The sequence below is a fragment of the Syngnathoides biaculeatus genome, chromosome 16 (genome assembly GCF_019802595.1).
Source record: "Syngnathoides biaculeatus isolate LvHL_M chromosome 16, ASM1980259v1, whole genome shotgun sequence".
Taxonomy (NCBI): Eukaryota; Metazoa; Chordata; class Actinopteri; order Syngnathiformes; family Syngnathidae; genus Syngnathoides; species Syngnathoides biaculeatus.
In genome coordinates this window covers 9,992,910-10,015,481 of record NC_084655.1, presented here as the reverse complement: position 1 = coordinate 10,015,481, position 22,572 = coordinate 9,992,910, and the positions used below count along the sequence as shown (strand labels likewise).

Here is a 22,572-nt window from a genome sequence, read left to right as displayed (position 1 = left end):
ATAGCTTTCACACCCACTGACATTGAGTACATAGCAGAAAAACTTCATTAAATTAATGAAAAGGATTTTGGCGCTAATAACATTCTTACTATTAAATCTACTACGCATAATAAAATAAAAACATTCCATATTTCAGTCAAATAAGGCAGTAACCACTCGGCAGATTGTAATGTTTACCAGTTTACCTGAATGCATCTTCAACTCTTGCCTTTTCATGGTCTCGGTTGTGATTGGTCGAGTTTCTCCGTCCTCTCAAACTGTTCGGCGTCTACCCAAGCAAGCAGATGGAGTAAAGGGGGGACAGGTTGAAAAGGGCTGGACCCGCTGCAGGCTTGAACAATCGAACTCTGTTGGTCGCGAGATTGTAACTGAAGCCGACACAAACTGGTAAGAAGCTGAATTGGGCTTTGTTTGATTTTCCCATTTGTGACTGTAGAGACTTGCTCAAGGCAAATGGAAAATTGATGGTGCATTCAAGACCTTTGACGGCTTCGTTATTCCTAGCGTGTATTTGGCGTTAGCCAACGTTTTCACTTCACTGGGAGTGTTTTTCAATTGTAAAATTAGTTCACTTTTTAATTTAAAACAGAATTGACCTGCATCACCTAATCTCCTCGTTGGTGTTACATAAATAAGTAAACGTACAATGTAAACGGTAAAATGCGGTTGCTATGCAGCTAGCATAGCGTCACGCACAAGCTAATGTCGTGCCTCTGATAATGAATTAAGAAGAGTAATTTCTTGGCACGAGAAAAGCATAAAATATCATCAGATCTACAAGTCCACTCGTTAGCATCACATGTTCTTTATTTTGCCATTGTTGCGTCGCTTATTTTCGATTCACGTGTGTGAATTTACATGTGTATTGAAGTAACATTGTGTTTACTGGAAAGCAGCCAAAACCAACATCGGCAGTTTAATTATGTCCATTAATGTGAAATAACTTTACTGCGAAAGACTGAAACTGTTTGGTAAATAAACGCCCTCTACCGCATTTAGCACCGTGTCTAAATAAACAGTAGCGTGATAAATAATTCCATGTAAGTATTATCAGTCTACTTTTGACTCCCTCCCTTATGCCATCTCAGCTCGTCGTTCCAGTATAAAAATAGCCGGAGGGTATATTTATTTATTTATTTATTTTAACGACAGTGTTCTGTCACCTCCAGCACCACACAGTCATCTGATTAAATTATTTACTCGTTTTGCATTTACGATTGAAATTAAACGTTGCAGCTTGTTGGAAGTTGTCACCATTGTAGAAACACTTTCAAACCAGCATTTTAAATAAAATAAGTACTTATTTCCATTTTGTTTCCAATTCAATATATGGTTAAAAGTGGCCACTGTGAACGAGTTGTTGGATACTGCTCATTTAACGAGCCTTGTAACTTTACTAAAAGTCCCTGTTAAGTGAAATCCTGATTTTGTTTCTAAAAACATTGAATGTGACTATATGCAAAGATTATGTAGTTATAAATTTCTGACATATAGTATGAAACTTTTTTTTCTTGGGGGGGGGGGGCATGGTTAAAACTGCACCCAAGGCATTTGGGTATTCATCATGAGTCACCCCTCCCCCACTTCGTAAGAATTTCAGCTGCCTGCAGTTCCCAGTGAAGTATTTGAGCAAATGGTCAACCAACACATTATGTCCCCACCAATGAGTGTAAAATGGATTTTGTTCTTATTTTATAATAGTAACTTAAAATAATGATTCAGTTTTGGATGTGCACTTTTTAATATTATTTTGTAAGCTACCTTCCATCTCTTTGTGCATGTTTTTTTTTCTTCACCTTTTGACAAACTTCTCATTGGCTTTTCTTTTCGTGGTACTGTCCGCTTTGATTGGCTTCATGAATATGCAAAAGAAATAAAGAAAACAATTGTCATACTTTAAAAAATATTTCCAACACAATTTTTGTCATTGGGTATCGTAGTGGTACAGGTTCTAATCATAATCCAGCTATCCATTTTCCCGAACTGCTTATCCTCACTAGGAATGTGGGTGTGCTGATCCCTATATCAGTTGAGTTTGGGTAAGAGGCAGGGTAAACATACATCTATTCACACTGACATTCACAGGACAATGTAGTCGTCAGTTAATTTGTCATGCATGTTTTTAAAAGTATACAGATGACTATGAGATCAGTAATCAAAATCCTTTTTGATTATAAAAGTTTTTCATGTCACTTTAAATAGTGTCTAGGCTCTGTGAAGTCTTCAGTTGCATGCAGAGGCTGTTCCGTGGTGTGGTGCAGCCAAATACTAAGACTTACTACCTCCGGTAGCACTGGATGATTACTTTGTTTATTGTCAGGATGAATATTATTTTTTAGATAAACTTTGTTCATGGTGCGTATTTATACATTACAAAAGCAGTGGAAACTTTTGACCAGTTGAGCACAAATGCTGAGTGCTTCCAAGCCCCAAAATATGTTATTGTGGTCATCTTTGTCTTACGACTTATCATGAGAAAGGGCAGAACGACCTTAATCTACAGCCAAAATGTGGACCACCTCAGCCAAACACTTTGACATGTTATTTAATGATGTTATAACATTGAGCATTTAAATTTGGACAAAAGTAACCCTTTTTCCCCCAAAAGGAAACAATTATTTCCACGTTGACTGTGTGTGTGTGTGTGGGGGGGGGGGTATTTCTGTGACACTTGGTGCAAATTAAAGCTGAATGTGAAAAAAACTGTTTCAAAGTGTGTTTGGTATCAGGAGAAATAGAGCAAATCCCAGAAAGGAGGTATGGGCGGGCCATGCTTGCTCAAAATTGTAATTTTCTTTTTTTATGCGCATAGGATAAAAATGAAAATCTCAATCTTAAACTCTGGAGGTCTAATTTTAGTGGGAGGGAAAATTTTTATTTTCAAACCATATTGCTGTGCCCTACATCACATTTACATTACATTTTTGTCAAATTTTATACTGAAAAATTTGCAAAGGCACCAATCTTAATGTTCCAAAATATAGAAAATTGTTTTGATCATAAAATTAAAATAACTCAATGAATGTGTTAGTACATATAATAGAAATTTAATCACTAGTAGTCTTTTAATTTTGCCATACAAAACAAAATCTCTTCATAGCTGTCACACAGCAACTGCAACTGAAATGTGAAAATAAAACGATGACGACACACTGGTGGCCAGCTAGCCAGCAGCAAGTGACTGTAACTCTTGACATGTCATTGGGAGGTGTTGGTGTGTTGCTGTTTTGAATTAATGCACCACTGAAGTACAATGCAGTTGCACAGAATATGCTGAAGCCGCGTGCAATTTTTAAGGAATATTTTCCCTACACACATTAGTGGGCTTCCCAACTGTATGGACAGGTTTAAATTTTTATTATAGTTAATATTCTTTTTTTTTTTAAACAACTGCTTTCACTAAAAGCGAGAAATATTTCAGTGACTTGTCATGAATGATTGATTTCAAAGCTGTTATGCATAGTGGATATTCCCATGTCATATATTTCTGCCAACGTTAATTGGAGATAATCAGAGGCACAATGGTAGCAGGTGTGTGCTGGTTGATTCTGAACAGAACCACATCCCCACTACGAGAGGGTGTCCACACATGAGCCACATCGCCAAACTTCCGTCTTCACTGAATTCCACATCTAGACTCATACTAGGATTATTCGTCCATAATGTATTAGCTCAATACATTGCATCTTTCAAGTGGTATCTTTTCAGAGAAACAGGAAGAAACACGATTATTGTATTTAAAATTAAATATATATATATATTGTACTGGTTCAAATTATGGTTGTGTGTATGTTTGTATTGGAATTCACAGATTCTCATCCTAGCATCAGTGCTGATATTGTTTGTCCTCAAAGTACTCAGTATTCGTAAAAATGCTTACTGACTACACACTGATACCACCTGCCATCCTTTCCTGTAGAATCTATTATTCTATTAAATATTACATCGATTAATACACTTATCACATTTGTTTGATCAAGGTTTATTGCAGATTCATGTTTTCCGATTTTGTTTATGAAATTATAATTAACAACAACTAAACGATATCAGACGAGCGAGTTAAACTGTACTTTCTAAACTTTTGTAATCAAAGAGCTACTTCTTGGGTATTGAGTATTCCAAACAGGTACTAGTTTGATTTACACTTCTGAAGTTGCTTCAAGTTCAGCTACATGTCATTAACAGGCTATTCATACCAAGCCTGCAACAACACATTTTCTTCACAATTGTGAGACAATGCCATTGTCAAGTATTGGTACTTTGTATCGCCAAGTATTATAATGTCAGCGCTTGTACTCTTTCTGAGTTGCAGGGGTAGCGGCGTATCCCTTATTGTGTCAATAGAGTTTGTAACTGAGGCCTTCAGGCTGGTTCATCATCGCTTCATTGGATGAGCCACAGAGTTGATTCACTCGTTTGTTTGTTTGTAAAGCAAATGAGTATTTGCTCCGCCCTCCGTCTTGCAGGAAGGGCTCAGCACGGCGTGGGTGCCCAGGGATCCTCTGCCTGAGTGTGTGGAGAGTAGCGGTCGAAACCCTAACGACATGAACCACACTAAGGGCGGCCTGGTTATCTTCACCGCCAATTCGCATCCCTCCAGCCGTGAGTTGGGCAAGAGGATTGCAGAGTGAGTACGTGACAATTTTCACGCAATGAAAAATTCGAGGGGCAAGTGGAGCACAGTCATGCAGGAAATGTCATTTTGTGTCTGAATAAATCCTTTGTGAGCAGATCTCAAAAATAGAGAGAAGGCAGCTTCTGGTACACAACAATAAGTTTAATTGATGCTTTCTGTAAACAATGCTTCGATGAGTTTTTTTCCACCTGAATTACTGCTTATGTGTGTGTCACCACACGCTGTGTAGCTTGACCAGTATGAACAGCAGGTGTGCCAAAGCTTCACAAACATGATGACTCCATAAAATACGAGTACTCAACTGTATAACAAGCGTTTCCTCCACTCCCTGAGAAGGGTTGCGTCAGGAAGGGCATCCGGCGTAAAAATTGTGCCAAACATATATATGCGTTCTTCTGAGATGATACGCTGTGGCGACCCCAAAAGGGACAAGCCGAAAGGAAAACAACAACAACCTACAGAGTAATGTCAGACTGTACTGTTTTATCCTAGGCAGTCTTAAAGATAAAAAAGTTAAGATCCACTCAATTTCTTACATAAGGTTAACATATTTTGCCTTCCTATCAACAAAATTCACAATGCTGCAACTCTACTAACCCGCTCTACAATAAACTCCACTCCCAAGGACATGGCAGTCTGTAAATGTTTATAGAAACTCTTGTGTTTGACTTGGCTCTGGAGGTGTTGCTATAATGTAGGATACTGATTTTGTGTTGACAGTTAACACACAATGTAGAGACTGCATGCTCATCTCTCAAACTTTTCCAAAAGGAGCAACTTGAAAATGACATTCTTTCATACCTACTCTAAATTTAGAATTCCAGTGAATTTATATTTGTTGTATGCGTAGCTTCTGTCAGGAAATGGGAGAAGTGAGGAGACTTCCGGGTCATTAGGTCATTGTTTTGCGGACAGGGGAGCCTAAGTCCCCGGATGATAATTGGTAGATAAAAGTAGTCTGAGTCATATTTTTTATTATACATTTAAAATGTTTAATCAGAAGTGAAACTGATTGGATAATGTCGATAGATAAACAATAACTGCAAATATAGATTACAGTATATTTATTTTTGTTGGGATAGTTTAATGATTACATTTAGATGTTTTTTTTTTCATTACAGATGGCATAATCATTTAAATCTATTGAGGATATGAGTATCATTCTAGCTATTTTTTTTATTGTTTCTGCGTTTAAATAAAAACAAAGTCACATTTGAGAATATTCTACGGGAGGCTTCAGCCCCCCTAAAATTATTACTTATTTTATCTGACAATTTTGAGGAAATAATATTTCACCCTATTACTAAAATATTGAGATAATTTAGAGGATAGTCTAGTTCAGGGGCAAGCAATTAATGTTCCCAAGGGGCTGTGTGACAATCTGGAATGGTTGTCTGGTGCAACTCCAACATCTATCCATCCATCCATTTTCTTAGCCGCTTATCCACATAAGCATTGCGGGAGTACTGGAGCCTATCCCTGCTGTCATCGGGCTGAAGCAGGGGTACACCCTGGCCTGGTTGCCAGCCAATCGCAGGGCAGACGGAGACAGACATCAATTGACCCCTCCGTACAGGGCACTTAACCACACCTCCTGAAGTGACGTCACGCCACGTGCGCTGACGTAAGACAAACAGTAAAAATGGCAAATACAATACATTCTGAACTGAGACAGACTCCATGCTTCTGATTTCATTCAAATCAACGATATATTATACATTCTAAATACAATACATTCTTAACTGAGAGAGACGCCATGCTTCTGATTTCATTCAATCATTCACACGTAGCAATGTTATGCTAGTGGAGAACGTCTCATTCATTTATACGAGACGTGTATTAAAAATCAAATTTAGGGCATATCTTCGTGCAAACACAGTCTGGTTAAGCTTCGGCCGCGAGCCAGCAAGAAAGCGACACGTTTGTGCAGTCCGATCATCGCTAAATATCGCTCAACAAAGAATAAGTGTGTCAATCGTTCACACGCAGCAGTGTTATGCTAGCGAAGAACTTCGAATTCATTTATACGAGACATGTATTGAAAATCAAATATAGGGCATACCTTCGTGCAAACATATGTGTTCCGGTTGATATTAGATGGATTTAGTTGATGATGGGGTCTTCCACAAAGTTTGATCCATCGAAGGCATTTTTCGTACTGGGTCTTCAGTTTTGGAAAGGGTACGAATCGAATTCCACCAACTAGCCTTTCAGGATACCTGTCGTCACTATTACAAAGTCCGTGACTACACCTCTTAACCATATTTTTTTGTTAAATAACCCAAATACGCGATAAAACGCTAACTATACCTATACTGGACCATGCAATGTTGTCTGAGAAAATGGCGGGAGCAAAAACGGGCTTTGGTTTATGCAGATCTCTGGCCTCTGATTGGTCAGTGACGTGGATTGCGCAATATCCACGGAGGGGTCAATTCAAAGATTGAAAGATAAAACAGGGATTCTCAAAGTGTGTCAAACGGGCTCCCTCTAGCGGTGAGTGAAATAAGTCACTGCCCAAGTACAGTTAAGTCGTTAATTAAATTAATATTCACTGCCATTAATCTGGAAGAGCTTTTATTTTTAAACATTTATTTAGTTACAGCTGTTATTCATTATTTTTATTTATTCAAAATTTCACACGTCTGATTTACTGCCGCTGTATTTATTTTTTATTTATTTTTTTAGGCAGTGGATGAACACTTGAAGGAAACCCAGGCTCAATACCAAACCTTAGAGAGGAAGTACAGCAAAGCCAAGAGAATGATCAAAGAATACGCACTATTACAAAGTCCGTGACTACACCTCTTAACCATATTTTTTTGTTAAATAACCCAAATACGCGATAAAACGCTAACTAAACCTGTACTGGACCAGTCAATGTTGTCAGAGAAAATGGCGGGAGCAAAAACAGGCTTTGGTCTATGCAGATTTCTGCCCTCTGATTGGTCGGTGACGCGGATTCCGCAATATCCACGGAGGGGTCAATTGCACTCACAATCACACATAGGGGTAATTTAGTTCTGAGGATCAGGTTTCAAATCCCAGACCCACCTGTGTGGATTTTGCATATTTTTCCGTGCCTGTGTGGGTTTTCTTCTGGCATTTTGGTTTCCTCCCACATCCCTAAAACGTGCAATAATTGGAGCTCCTGAAAAAATTGCCCTTAAGTGTGATTGTGAGTGCGACATTTGTTTGTCTCTCTGTGGCCTGCTAGTGGCTGGTAACCAGTTCAAGGTCTACTTGGCGTCCTACCTTGATGATAGCTGGGATAAGCTCTGACACTCCTGCAACCCTTATGAGGATAAGCATCTCAGAAAATGGATGGATGGATCTCAATTTCTGACCCATGATGCCAATTGAAAGACTTAAATCTTTGTTCTTCCAGGCGATTAGGGGTGGAGCTGGGCAAGGTGCAGGTATACCAGGAAGCCAACAGAGGTAATATAACGTCTCACCAGCGACAATATGACCTGCCTGTGTCAAGGAAATCTTCCCTCCAAACATTTCCAGGCCCACGCCTGCCTCAACAAGCATGCCAATTTTTTTGGTTTTTTGAAAAGTGATTCTGCCTGACAGCAGCGATATACTGACATAATTAAGGCTAAATCTTATGGCTGTCGTTTTTAAATACATTTCAATCTGTTCAGATGTTATACAATACACTTAGTTTATACAAGTACTTTTTCTCTTTGTGTTAAAATCATAGAGTAAGATATTTTAACACTGTGTGTAATCAAAAATGATCCAAGTGTGAGTGTCTTGTTTTCCGCATGACTCCGGGAAGGACCCATTGTTGCTCTTAAGTTTGTGGTGATGGAACATTTTTGGAACACAAACATCTGCATTTTCACACAGTGGGGTTGTGTGGGAGACACCGCCTACTCATGGAGGGCATAATAAGCCTCGTTCTTATCTTCTTCCCATGTCGTCTTTTGTTCCCATAGAAACACGTGTACAAATCCAAGAGTCTGTGCGAGGGAAGGATGTCTTTGTGATTCAGACTGTGTCCAAGTAGGAATGAACTCCAAAGTTATTTTCAGCAGTTAATTTTCTCCTCAGACATATCTTCCTCGTTTTGAATCTTATATTTTCATTCTCTTAAACCCTCTGCTGACCAGAGATGTTAACACGACTATAATGGAGATGCTGATCTTGGTGTATGCGTGCAGGACATCTTGCGCAAAAAGCATCACTGGCGTCCTCCCCTACTTCCCGTACAGTAAACAGTGCAAAATGAGAAAGAGGGGCTCTATTGTCTCTAAGCTTATTGCCTCCATGATGTGTAAAGCAGGTGAGTATTATCTCTTTGCTTTTTGGATCACTTTCCAGGCCAACTTAACGGAGACGTATTTTTGAATAAGGATTCATTTTAAAAGTTAATGTATACATAGACGGTGAAGCTTCGGGGTACATTTACAGAAACATTGTGGCAGCCAGAGAAGTGCCAGTAACTGGTAAACTAAATTCTTTCTATCCTTAAGTAGTGCACGTTATTCATATTGTTCATTGTAATATGGCTGAAGTTAGAGTTTGCAGTGCTGTAGAATTACACAATATCAGCCATTTTTTCGTCTCATGAAATATATAAGGTTGTGGTGTATGTTATGATGCGGTCGGTGAATGTGTACATAAATGCAAGTGATTTTAACAATGTTTGGTGTGCACTGACAGCACATTTGTAATAGAAGGCATTAACATTAAAGGGGAAACTTAGATTAAAATATAATTCCGTTGCAACCGCGTGGCCACATTTTGCCACTCCACCAGTCCAACTGTTATTACCTGTTCGCCTTGTGTAGGTCTCACACACCTGATCACTATGGACCTCCATCAGAAGGAAATTCAAGGCTTTTTCAACATCCCAGTGGATAACCTAAGAGCGTCGCCCTTTTTGTTGCAGTACATCCAAGAAGAGGTGAAATGCTCATTATCAAACCTGATTTCACCTTGTATCGTACTGTCGCTACGCTTCCTGGTCACTTCCTGCCCATGTAAATAAAAAAAAAAAAAAGCTGTATTTTCAGAACAATGATTAACCATTATAGTAACAACTGTTTGCTCAATGATGTTTTTTTTTTTTTTGTTTTGTTTTTTAAAGACAGACAGAGCAGTTCAGGTGGAAAGTATATGTAAAAATTCCAATTAAGAAGTAGTGCACATCGAAAATGATTGCTTAAAAATCTGTGAAACAACTGGGCTGTGAAAGATCTGCAATATTTAGAGGGTTCACTGTGTATGTAAAATTGTTTCATTTTGAAGTCTGTCAGTATTAAATCTTTTGAAGATTGATTTATCAATTATTCCATTCAATAATCAAATAATTTGATTTGACCCCTTTTGCCTGCATGTGTGACCTTTTATTCTCGGACCCTCCAGATCCCTGATTACAGAAATGCTGTGATTGTGGCCAAATCCCCTGCTTCTGCCAAAAGGTTGGTTCTTCTTTTCTGAACTGCACACAGTAAACCATCCCTCCACTTCTTATACTGTTTGTCCTCAGTGAGGTTGTAGCAAAGAAAAGATGTGCAAAATTCATATGGTAATTCCACTTTGCTGTTATCGTATCATTTCATTTTGTATTGTTCTGATGCAATCAGTAGAGTGATCTAAAAATTTTCCACATAAATTGCGTATTTTGTGTAGGCGTGTGCATTGTCAAAAGAGGAATGAAGAAACAGTGCTGTAGTAATGTTTGTACTTCACCAGAAAAGTGGTTCCACACCACCACTAAAGTCCAGTAGAGTAAAATTAATCACTTAAGTCTCAGTTCACCAATAAATCACAATCAAGAGAATTTAAAGATTGCACGCATGCCATTTTGGCTACATGGAAGCGTACTGTGCCATCATTTTTCATTTAATTTGGAGGTATTTGGAACAAGCATTGTTTTGACAGTCTTGACAGTTTTTGTAAAATGTGAACCAAAAAAAAAAATCTCATTTTTATTTGGTTGTTTTTCAATTTTACCCAAGTAAAGAAAAAATAACTGCAACTTTTACCTGGTTGTTGTGCAATTTTACCCTAAATCTACTCAATGCTGAAGGACAAACACTGTCGGTTAGCAATGATTATTTCAATTAAAATAACATCATATAACCCCATTTTATTAGTACGTGAGTAATTTTCCAATATGTCAATATTGTTGACATTTTCTCCTGCTGAGCCCCACCTCCACACATGCACGCTGAGTGTTGAGCAGTCTAAAATCCTCTGACAACCAGCAAATCACACATGCTGTATCGTATTTTTCTGCTTGTCACATGTCACTTCGGCATTTCCACTTCCACGCTTTAGTTAAAGGAGTCTGAACAATTGATCTCTTTCTGGCACACAGGGCCCAGTCATTTGCTGAGCGCCTACGTCTCGGTATTGCGGTGATCCACGGCGAAGCTCAGGATGCCGAGTCCGACCAGGTTGACGGACGACACTCACCACCCACTGTCAAGACCACCGGTGCAATTCATCCAAGCATGGAGATCCCATGTATGAGTTGTTCTTATATTAGCATATCTCTGCATTCCTCGTTCCATTGGATTGATCCTGCATTGTGTGACACAATTCAATTTTTTTTTTCGCTCTCATGTGACAATTCTCAAATGCGACAAAGAAGGCTGAAGAGAAAAATCTGCATGAAATCAAATTTAGTAAGATCAGGCTTCTTCCAAATGTGCAGATATGTGTCGGATATCTGGTAATGCGATGGGTCAGCCCGAGCAAAATAAACTGCATCTAATGGTCGATATCAGAATCAGCTTTATTGGCCAAGTATTTAAACAACACGCAAGGAATTTGTCTCGGGTAGTCGGAACCGCCTTAGTATGACATACATGTTTCATACGACAGCAGACAGTTCAGAGAACACTTTCTTTTATTTAACTCACAGTTGTGCAAAGTATACAGTGTCTTCTCGCAGTTACATAAGTTAGAATGCCCATTAGAGTGATAGTCCAGTGCAATGGCCATTGTGCAAAGGGCGTCAAGGCATGGAGTGTATGCAAATTAAAGTGGCTAGTCGTGCGATAGTCTGGGAACATGTCTATAAAAATCTAATATTATACTAATTGCCCCAGCAGAATGTGACCACAAACTTGAGGCAGAAAATTAGCAGCATGTTGTAGTGGAATTGTAATTTAGCTGTTCAAGAAGTTCATTTAAGAGGGAACAAGCTTGTTGGAATGCCTGCTAGTTTCGCTTTGCATTGTTCGGGCGCCTCCCCGAGGGAAGGAGCTGGTGGCCAGGATGTAGAGGGTCCCAGAGGATCCTGCTTGCTCTTTTCTGACTTCAGGTGGCCTGCAAGTCCTCAAGAATGAGTAGGGTAGTGCTGACAATCCATTCAGCAGTTTTGATTCTCCATTGCAGTTGGCATTTGTCCTTTTTTGTGGCAGCCCCAAACCAGACTATGATAGAGGTTTACAGAGCAGATTTGATTAGCGCCATGTACAACTGTCTCTGCAGCTATCGTGGCAGGCCATGCTTACTCAGAAACCACAGGAAGTACATCCTTTGCTGGGCTTTTTTTGAGGTATTCGCTATGAGGTATTCGGATTATATATCATTGTCTATTTTTGCATCGGGACTTCTTGGTGTTGACACTTGTTGAGTTGTGGAATTGTTGAATTAAATCGAAATTGGGGCTCTTGGATCTGCTCTTTGTCCAACCTAATAGTTGTCTCAATTAGTCATCACCACTCGAACATCTCAACACCTAGGCCTTACTAAAACTGAAAGTTTACCCACCCCTCCATCGATCCATTTCCATAGCGCTTACCCTCACTAGGGTCGCAGATGATCTGGAGCCTATTCCATCTGATCTTGGGCGAGAGGCGGCGTACACCCTGAACTGGTTGCCAGCCAATCGCACAGCACAGAGAAACAAACAACCATTTGCACTCACAATCACACCTACGGGCAATTTAGAGTCTTTAATCAACGTATGTTTTTAGGAATTTTTCCATACTCTACCCACTCATCGTCTGAACTCACTGTTACACAAATTTTGTTCAAATAAAGGGCTCTTCACAAATGGATTGATCCATGAAAGAAATGGCTGATACTCTGAGGTTCGGCATATATACGCCACCAGCCTGGCTACTGTTCTGGAAATTGGTCCAAATGAAGTCGCTCATTGTTTCCTTCTCACTTCCAGTGTTGATACCCAAAGAAAAGCCCCCCATCACCGTGGTAGGAGATGTAGGAGGCCGCATCGCTATCATAGTGGTAAGAAGGGAAGAAATCCTTCTTGGCAAGAAAATAGCCGAGAAAAGGCCAAAGGTTTACACATCCGCTGGTCCCACAGGATGACATCATCGATGACGTTGACAGTTTTGTGGCGGCGGCAGAGACGTTGAAGGAACGAGGGGCCTACAAGATCTTCATCATGGCAACACACGGAATCCTCTCCTGCGACGCCCCCAGATTCATAGAGGAGTCCGCCATCGACGAAGTGCGTTCCCGAGCCGGTGTTGGCTGGGTTTCACCGCTCCTCGTTTTCATTTCTTCTCATTTGTCTGCCTAAAGGTGGTGGTGACCAACACGATCCCTCACGAACTGCAGAAGCTTCAGTGTCCCAAGATCAAGACTGTGGACATCAGCATGATCCTGTCGGAGGCCATCCGACGCATTCACAACGGAGAGTCCATGTCCTATCTTTTCCGCAACATAGGAGTGGATGACTGAATGATCTGCACGCACACACACACGTACTGTTACATGCCATTTGCCTTGTCTGACCTCAAAAGTGTACACTGTATATACACTGATGTCCTCCATGTTTCGTTACCTTTTAATGTAGAAGCAACCCATTCTTAGTGTTCACACATACTACTCCCTAAAAGTTAGCGATGTTGGGCCTTCAGATTAAATTTCTGCCCGAATCTAAAATGTGAAACAGTTGCTACTTTGCTGGCAATAATAAAAATCAGCTTACCCTCCCGAAAGGTTTGAATTGCCTCTAAAGGGCAAAAGATGGTGGGAAAGGGTGACCAGAGCAACTCTCTAGATCAAGGCACGGCAAATTATTGCTTTTGCCTGTTCACAAAAACAGTGAACAAGTGACTTTTAATGGAGGATAGGTTCTAAAACAACAACTGAATTTGACCTCTCAACTTTTGAATGCACAGCTCACTTCAATGATTCAGTACTTTTTGCACAATGTTCAGCAGAAGCTGAATTCCACACTACAACAGGAGTTTGGTCCACGACTGGAGCAGTACACTACCTGGTTCACTTAGAATTGTTTTTGGAAACGTTGCTTTTCAATGTCGGTTTCACATCTTCGCAACATGAGACCAAGGTGAGGTTTAGCTATTGATCACTATGACCTCTCCTCACATTAGCAGGTTACAACAGAAATGCAAGGAGACTGGAAGAGTCACAGAAATGACATCCTTTGGGGGGGGGGCTTATTTTCCCATTCAGCTCCTGGTTACAGAACAGCAAGTTGTGCTAAAAGAATTGAAACATGAGAGTTGGGTAGTGCATTTTTGGTCAACCCTGATATTTGATCCAGAGGCCAAATGTCCTGAAATTTTTCGAGTAATCGAGATGACTGACAGAACCCAACACAAAGTAGTACTTTTCTTCCACACAGTTTCATCCTCTTGATGTCACTCGTGTTTCAAGTAAAATGGCTGTCATAGCAGTCTCACATCTCACTCCTTCGTTTCTTCTTTCTGCGCATGAATCTCCCCTCCATGGCAATTGTTAGCGTTGTCCTCTTTCTTTACATTATTTGTAGTATTTATCGTTCCCGCAAAGCAGCCCAATACAACTTTTACATTTTTTTTTTTTTATGTAGAAGCAAGCATTGAATTTTCAGGGATATATTATTATAACAGGAACTGTTTTGTTTTGCGTCTGTTTTTCTCTCAGCAGTCGGGGTGACATTTGTAGCAGAGGTTGCTGGTAAATGAGCAAGGTGTCTTTAGAATTATTGTTAGTGATTAATGTCCACCAAGGAAGATTGTATCACACAAATGTGAGTGCCTTTGGGCAGAACATGCTTGCACACACACACACACACACACACAGACAAACGCAGAGAGGCACGAGTCCTTCACCAGATCTTGGAATAAATCAGGTTTTTGAGTAGCTTTGCGAAGCATCCTGCTGCTTTTAATTTTAAACCTCAGTCTTTTTTTCTTTTTTTTTTTTTTGTATTATGCTACTGATGTGGATGGAGTCATAAAGACTTATTGTTGCTATAGTTACAACTGGGGTCAACTCTACTACTTGCTAAATTTGAACTGGAATTAACAAATAATTTTTTATTTTTTTTTTAATAATGTCTTCCGATGCTTCTGAAATACTGCGGGAGTGTATACATTTGCTACGGACCATTATCTAATCAATACCTCCTTGTGTTTGATGGCTACGATACTACAAAGCTGTTCAAAGTTCTGGGATGACGTGGATGTCAATTTGTCCTTTTGAAAAGTGACATGTCACTCCTCTACCTGAGTCAATATTTGTAAAAGCTCGTTGTTAGTCTGGTGAAGGGTCATTGAGCCATCATCATCATCATGACCAAACACACATGGAGTTCGTTCTTATCACGTTTCCATCAAAGAGATAGAAAGCTAGGAAGCTTACACAGTTTTTCTAGCACACTAATTGACTGAAGCAGGTCTTTGTCACTTTGCCAAATGTGGGCCAAAAATATCTTGTATTTATTTACAGCACTAACTGAATAAACATGAAACTAAAGTGTCCCTTCTCACTTGTTTAGTTTATCTTAAAATATGCACACAGTCTAACTAACAACTCTTCACTTGCCTTTAGCATTATAATAAGTCTGTCTCTTGGGAATCTGTGTTTGTTCTCACTTCCACATAATGTCTCTCCATTACATCGATCCATCCATTTTCTTAGCCGCTTATCCTCACAAGGGTCGCAGGGAGTGATGGAGTCTACCCCAGCTGTTTGCCAGCCAATTGCAGGGCACATGGAGACAGACAGCCGCACTCAAAATCACACCGAGGGTCAATTTAGAGTGTCCAATTAATGTTGCATGTTTTTGGGATGTGGGAGGAAACCGGACTGCCCGGAGAAAACCCACACAGGCAGTGGGAGAACATGCAAACTCCACACAGGTGGGTTCGGGATTGAACCCAGGACCTCTGAACTGTGAGTTCAACGCTTTCCAGCTTCTGCATCGTGCCATCCTCATTTACATACATGTAAATTATAAATATTTGTCCTCAACACATGACCCCAGTATCTAACAGTTTTCCAACTGTTTCTATTTTCTGGTTGCCATTTTAAAAACAAAAGGCTGTTATCTCCTCATTTTTGAAATTTGTTTACATTGTTTTTTTCTTAGTTTTTCTTTCCTTCCTTTGTTATTGGCAGTTTATCCCTATGCATATTCAACACTGGGTTTAAAAAAAAATCTATCCAATTATAATGGATATCAATTATCCACAGGTTTTTGGTGTTCTCAATCCGGCACGTTCCCAAAAGCAAGGGTCAATCCACGTAGATTAAATATATACTCCAACTCCATCCATAATGTAAATACGGAGTCCGCTCATTCACAAACAGACAATATAAACATTTGTTTGTTCACGCGCATTTATAAAGAGGACAGAACAGAGGGTTCACTACATTTACGTTGTTGTGGTTCAACATGTTTATTGAAATGCGGAAAAACAGTTGTTGCTTCAGACAAACATTGTTGACATCCACTGAAGAACAGACCCAGGCAGAGAGGTCAAGATTGTCCCAACTCCCACTGTTTGGCACCAGCTTGGAACTACCATTGGTTCGGCAAACTACATGGCACATCTCGTAAATCCATGACTTAATTCCAAACCAAGCACAGGAATGATTATGATGAAAAAAAGAACATTTGGGGATAGTAAATGTAGTAGAAGTAAATGACAATTCCTGTCTTTCACTCAAATGCCTCAGTCTGCTCTATTGGAGCCGTGTAACTGCAGATGTCAGTAGTCTCGATAGTGATGCCAGGACAAGTTTTCCAGTTTAATTTCCACCCTGAGTATTGAGACACAATATGAACCAAATACCTTTTGGACCACGGTGTTCCAGGTCCGGTACATCCTTAACCCTTAAGCAAGGCACTTCACACATTCTGCCTGCTCCTGCATACCCATTCGGTGAATCAAATACTGTACTGTGGTCCACTTTATGAAGTGGGTAAACATTGGATGCATTCATGTTTTGGGTGTTAATGGAGGAAGGCATCGGTCTGACTACAATCAAAAGGAATTGAAGCCTTTGTTTGAACTGTAAACACACCTTGTTTTGCTTTTCATGAACACTGGGTAGACTTGGGATGCTTGTGAAAGTTTGGTATGGAACCCATTTGAGCATTTATTTACTATTCTTCATATGCAGTTTATTCATCCACACTAGTCAGACAGTTCAACGTACTAGTGGAATGACAATAGGGTACTATATAAAATGACTAGTAAAGTATTTTTTTCCACTACTACTGTCACCTTTGGCCTCATACTACACAAACTTTACTAGTAAACCACCATGCTGCATTACTATGACTACAGATCCAACTAGTATGTCATCCACTAGTAGCCTCCTGGACCTTATAACTAGCATGAAAATGCCCGCTATTGGTTTTACCCAATATTTTAGTTCTCCTAGTGCGGTAAAATGCCCAAGTTGTTGTACAATGACCGGGAACTTGGCTAGTTGACAGAGATGCTTTGTAGTTGTTCCACTAGTGCACTGAATGTACAATGTGGACCTTAAACAGGCTTTCAAGGACATCAAATAAAAGCTTAAATAGTTTTTGAAAACCTGTTGGAGCATCTAGTTAACATCCTTGAGATCAGGCATGTTCACACAGCCTCTTAAGTGGTGCCCAAAGCACCTGGCCTACTGTCCAGGACAAAAAAAAGTGCCCCCTTTTAGCTCCAGCCCTGATCCTACTAATGAAGGTACTATACTAGTAGTAGTACTATTGGTGAAATTATAAAATTCTCTTAGTTAATCACTGGTCCTTCACTAGTATTGTTAGTACTGCACAGTTTTGCCTCACTAGTAATTTTTAGTTGTTCTAATGTGCCCAGGATTTCTTACTAGTGTGCAGAAATGTCATGTAGTAGTGGAAAAACATTAGTAAGAGAGTCATTCTATTAGCGCGGTGAATTGTCTTAGTAATGAGGACAGAGCGTACTAGAGATCAAGGATTTTGAATAAAATGCTCAAATAGTTTTCCATACATTAAAGCTATGCAAAGACATTAAAGGCAAAAGGAGCTAACAAGGCAAATTAATTGTAAACCTGGCTAAAGAGAGTGAGAACCTAAAATCATGTCAAGGAGCACAAGTGCAGCAATAGAATTTTTTTTCTCTCCCCCCCCTCCCCCCAGTACAAATTCACCAAAACAGATACAGTTAGCAGATAAACGATGTTGCCAGTGCAAGATCTCAGCATCCATACAGGAAATCTTTTTGTCTGTGCACAGTATGATCAAGAGGTTCCAGGTGCGCTTCAATTAAACACGGTTTACAAATACATAATGACCAAAAAAAAAAAAAAAAAGATGCGCGAGGAGGCCATCTGCTGTCTGGGGAAGAAAAATTCGCTACAACACGACATTGGAGGCTTAAAAAAATGCTGTTGTTGTAGCACAAAATAATCCAAATTCCAGAAACAAGAATCCCAAGTGCTACGAAAACTTCACCCAGGGGCTTCAACTTGCAACCGTTCAAAACGTGTTTGGAGGAGTCTGAGCGATCAAAACAAATCGGAAGTCACCGCGCCGAATGGGCTCCCGCAACAAAATCACACGACTGAAGCCAAACATGCCGTGAATCAAACCCGGAGTGTGTGACGACTTGTACTAAAATGTTAAAAAAAACCCAAACAAACTCATATTTAAGAACGCAATTGTTTGTCTCTGTCCCAAAATTGGCGCGGTTAGGCTCCAGCGCCACCTGATGATGGATTCATGACATTGTTACCGTCAACTCCAACAACGATTAAATTCTCTCTTGAAAAAAAAAAGAGCATTTAAGAATGGTCAACTATTTATTAACACATGTGTTTGTTTGTTTAAAAATTCTGTTTTTTAGTCTGGATAATGATTTTTTTAAAACTACTGTAATACTGTCACTACACTTCTGTTTAAACTAAAGCTCATTCCCATACTTTCTACTGTAATGTAGTTGAACACTGTTTACGCTATTCAGTGGCTAATTCACAGCATTGAAATAATCTACCTTTTATTGAAAAAAAAAAAACAAGAACTAACATTTGTTTAAACATGACAAAAGAAGTCCATTGTAAAAGGAGTGATTTCAATTAATTTACAAGAACTTCCAAAGTTCAGAATTAGAGGTAGGACCCAACGAGTTTTATTTACTCCCATTGGACATTTACAGAAATATTTTTTTTCTTTTTCCTTTTATATTATAACCAATCTTATGTTGATTTGTTTTTATAGCTGTTCAATAAAATACAATGAAAAAAAATGTATCTGGGGAATTTTAGAAATACTGTATCTAACACTTGACACTTACATTGACCTTAATCTACTAAATTAATTTTTATAACTTAATCTTTATATATTTGTTTGAAGTTACGTCACTGGCTAACCAAAACACAAAACTGTTATGTAAAAAAAACATATTGCATGTAATGAACATTTTTAATAATCTGCAAATAGTGCAACTCTCCAGTTGACATTAATTTCCATATTCCCATTAATGCCCATACATTTTTTTAAAAATGCAAATACACATTATTTGGCACATTACTCAAATGTTTCTTATTTAAAAGACACATTACACCGTGCCCAATAAATATGATAATTTTTTTGCTTGACTTTTATTGGAAATGATTTGAAGTCAGCAAAAAAAAAGGTTTTGTCGAGTAAAATATTTAAATACTGTCAACTGACTGAATTTTATCGAATATTAAGAGAATATCTAAATTGAGCTACTGGGTGGCATTTTCCTCTCTGTTGTCCATAATTAATGAATGAATGAATATTGAATATTTTATGAAAACGTGAGCGCTACCTAAAGATTACCGAATCAGTTTGACCTTTTTATGTTTTTTTAAAATCTCATTTTATACAGAATATAATAACGGCGATTTTACCGAAGTAGTCTTACCAAAATGAAATGAATTAGCCCCTCCCCATGACTTTGTACTCGACCTCTGACCTTCTATCTTTGTGATTCCGAGTCAAGGGGGTCTACATATGTCTATGTAAACAAAATGTAAAACATTAATACATAAACAGAATCTCTATAAGCACATATTGAGACCCTGTTTGCCTGTTGAATAGTGAGCCCAAAAAAAAAAAAGAAAAACTTGACTGGATCATTGAATACAGCAAGGTGTCAGGTTTTTGCACTTGCCTTCCTCATAACTAACGTGACCTACAGTGGATACATGCAAAGTTGACACACCCCTGATGAATTGCAGGTTTTTGTGAGGTCACAATAAATAATTGCTTTTTCCAGGTTGGGGGGAGCCAATTAGGAAAGACTCCAATTAATGTGTCATCCACGGCAGATTAAGTCACAGGTGGTAAAATGGATATTATGACGAATGTGGTGGGGAGTACCAAATATTTGAGGGGTCGTTAGGGACAGAATTCAGGATTGCAAAAGCCGGTTGTCCATCGGAAATCTGAGAACACTTTTGGACCCCAAACACCGCACAGTGTAAAACATTTAAGGATGGACTCCAGACCTCAAATTAAGACTGCATCATACTTTTTCTCTAGCGCTTGTCATCATTCGGTTCAAAGGTGATCTTCTTTGGGTCCACCCTGGACTGGTGTTCAGAATCTTCACTTCATCTAACTGGGGATGTTTTTCGTTTGTTTGTTTGTTTTTTCATACCATTACCAGTGCAAGTATTTGCTCTTGAGTATTCACCGAGATAGAGTACCAATACCTTTAGTAATTTTGATGGACAATTAATGACACGTAATTCTTTTTTCTGGTGCACACAATGATTGGCCGATTGTCAACCCACTCCAGTGTAGCGCCAACTAATGGTGAGGAGGACTTATTCAATGTCTTTTTTTTAGTATCAATGATTGGTATCAGATGGTGCCCAAAAACTTGAAACCATTACATTACTCAGGCGATTATTTACCCTCCGTCACAAGAAACCTCACCAGGGGTGTGTGTGGTTTTTATTTTAGTACCCTCCACAAATCATTGCTTAAGTTAACACTTTGACGATATTTACAAAAACAGGACTGCCATAGCCGAAATGCAGATGAGCAGATTCTTTCCTTTGTTTATGGAGAAATAGACTGAAAATTCAGTTTTGTACGAAGGGTGGTGGGCTTGTCTTTATCTTTTTTTTCAATGTCGCTAACAGGGCAGAATTTGGGACAAACTGGGCACTTCTCGTCATCGCTTTCGTTCTCCGTGCATATTCAGTCTAGTTCCAGTGCAGGCAGTTTAGCAACAACTTGTGCAGTCGACAAGTAGCACGGCGACAATCCTCCGCGACACATCCTCTGTCACTCTGGAAAGCACTTAGTGACAAGCCTGCTTCTTTCCATCCTCCCCGTAGGACACTTTTTACCACAGGGAGAACAAAACAAATCATCGTTAAATCAAGTACAGGGAAGCTGAATCCAGTTTTTTCCTCGTTGATTGCCAAGACAGTCGCCGGGAGGATACACAAGGAAGATTGTGGGTTTCACACAAAGTGCATTCTGGGATTCCTGCACAGGGGGTGGGGGGGTGGGGGTTTCTCGCTCTTCTCTGTACGACATTCTGCTTGTCGTCTTCTACGTTGCACTTTGTCAAGTTCTGTCTGCTTCGGGCTGCCCGCTGTCAGTGATCGCCTGAACTACGGTCCGTCGGTGTGAAAGCAGAGCACCGCGTCCTCGCGTCATGGAGGGGAAGCGGCGCTGCAAGCGGTCTAGGAGGGCTTGGGGGGCTTCAGAGCGTCCACTTGGGTCTCCAGGTCAGTAATCTGGGAAAAAAACAACACAATGAATTTCAGATGAGTAAAAGTGCTCAAGTTCAACACGTCCCTAGAAAGCACAAGCGTGTTGTCATGTGAGACCATAAATGCGACATTTACTTAGTTACAAGTACAATTTTGGATAATTTGTACTTGTTAGAGTGGTTTGAATGCACCAAACCCATTTTTCTTTAAGTCTTTTTGTTGAGAAGCAACTTGTACTTCATTCCATTGACCTCTTCTGATCACATGGTGCTCAACTTCACTGTTTCGACTTTACGACACCTGAGTCTTGTCCGCCATTTTGTCTCCAGCCCCATAGTGTACTGTAGGCTGTCTGTGTTTGCGCGCCATCATTTTATCAGCATCCTCGCCTTTTTCACCCTCCTTTTTCGCATCAAGGCCCCAAAACAGAGAGCAGGATCTTCTCGCGATGCGGGTGCAGACAAGTGGAAAGCCATTACGAAGGAAACAAAGCTGGATATCATGAAAAAGTCAGAGAAAGGCGAGACGCCGACGATATGGGTCAACAAAGCTTTTCTATCGGCCAAATGTTCATTCAGGAAAATCCAGTGTATGTTAAGTACTGTATCTTCTTTTTTCATTTGCATTTGTATTTCATCAATATGAAGTATAGTCCGTGTATTTGGACTTTCAGTTAGAGATTTAGGGTGTATTAAAGGGTTGATTCTGATTTACGCAGAGATTCGGGTTTTGTCGCCAGCGTAGGAACGGAACTCGTTTGTAACGCATTCGTAAGTCAGGCTTACTCTGAGATTCAAACCTCGAAACTCTGGACTGTGAGGCAGAGGTGCACATCGCTTTTCTTAAAAGTAGCAACAGAATCAACTGAGTTTTACACTTGATTCACCTTTTCCTGCAGGTGTTCTGCCTCCTCTTTGCGTGAGACCTGGCTGTCTTCCTCTGCTTGGCGCTGAGCCGCCTCCTTCTTCAAGTACTCAACCTCCCTTGCAAGGGAAACATGCGAGCATCAGCAACGTCGTCGT

General features: G+C 39.8%; 2 protein-coding genes across 4 annotated transcripts in view; one reads left to right on the top strand and one right to left on the bottom strand.

Moving 5' to 3' along the window:
• Positions 1 to 232: 232 nt before the first annotated feature.
• On the top strand, positions 233 to 14,728 carry prpsap2 (phosphoribosyl pyrophosphate synthetase-associated protein 2). 2 transcript variants are annotated; one of them, XM_061846228.1, is made up of 11 exons: positions 233 to 387; positions 4,467 to 4,627; positions 8,025 to 8,077; positions 8,584 to 8,650; positions 8,758 to 8,930; positions 9,439 to 9,554; positions 10,016 to 10,071; positions 10,974 to 11,122; positions 12,786 to 12,856; positions 12,936 to 13,082; positions 13,157 to 14,728. In XM_061846228.1, exons 2-11 carry the CDS (start codon positions 4,545 to 4,547, stop codon positions 13,313 to 13,315), a joined length of 1,074 nt encoding a protein of 357 aa, XP_061702212.1. In that variant the 5' UTR covers positions 233 to 387; positions 4,467 to 4,544; the 3' UTR covers positions 13,316 to 14,728. The 2 variants fall into 2 exon arrangements, with proteins under 2 accessions (XP_061702212.1, XP_061702213.1); XM_061846229.1 differs by lacking the exon at positions 233 to 387 and having other exon boundaries at positions 4,491 to 4,631.
• Positions 14,729 to 16,089: 1,361 nt separating this feature from the next.
• Positions 16,090 to 22,572, bottom strand: part of LOC133514013 (neurabin-2-like) — a 37,517-nt gene continuing 31,034 nt past the window's right edge. For both annotated transcript variants that reach the window (XM_061845218.1, XM_061845219.1), the window contains exons 14-15: positions 22,437 to 22,533; positions 16,090 to 21,574 (exon numbers count right to left, since the gene is read on the bottom strand). In XM_061845218.1, the coding sequence (XP_061701202.1) occupies positions 21,521 to 21,574; positions 22,437 to 22,533 (151 nt within the window). In that variant the 3' untranslated portion in view covers positions 16,090 to 21,520. The remainder of the gene's footprint in view (positions 21,575 to 22,436; positions 22,534 to 22,572) is intronic.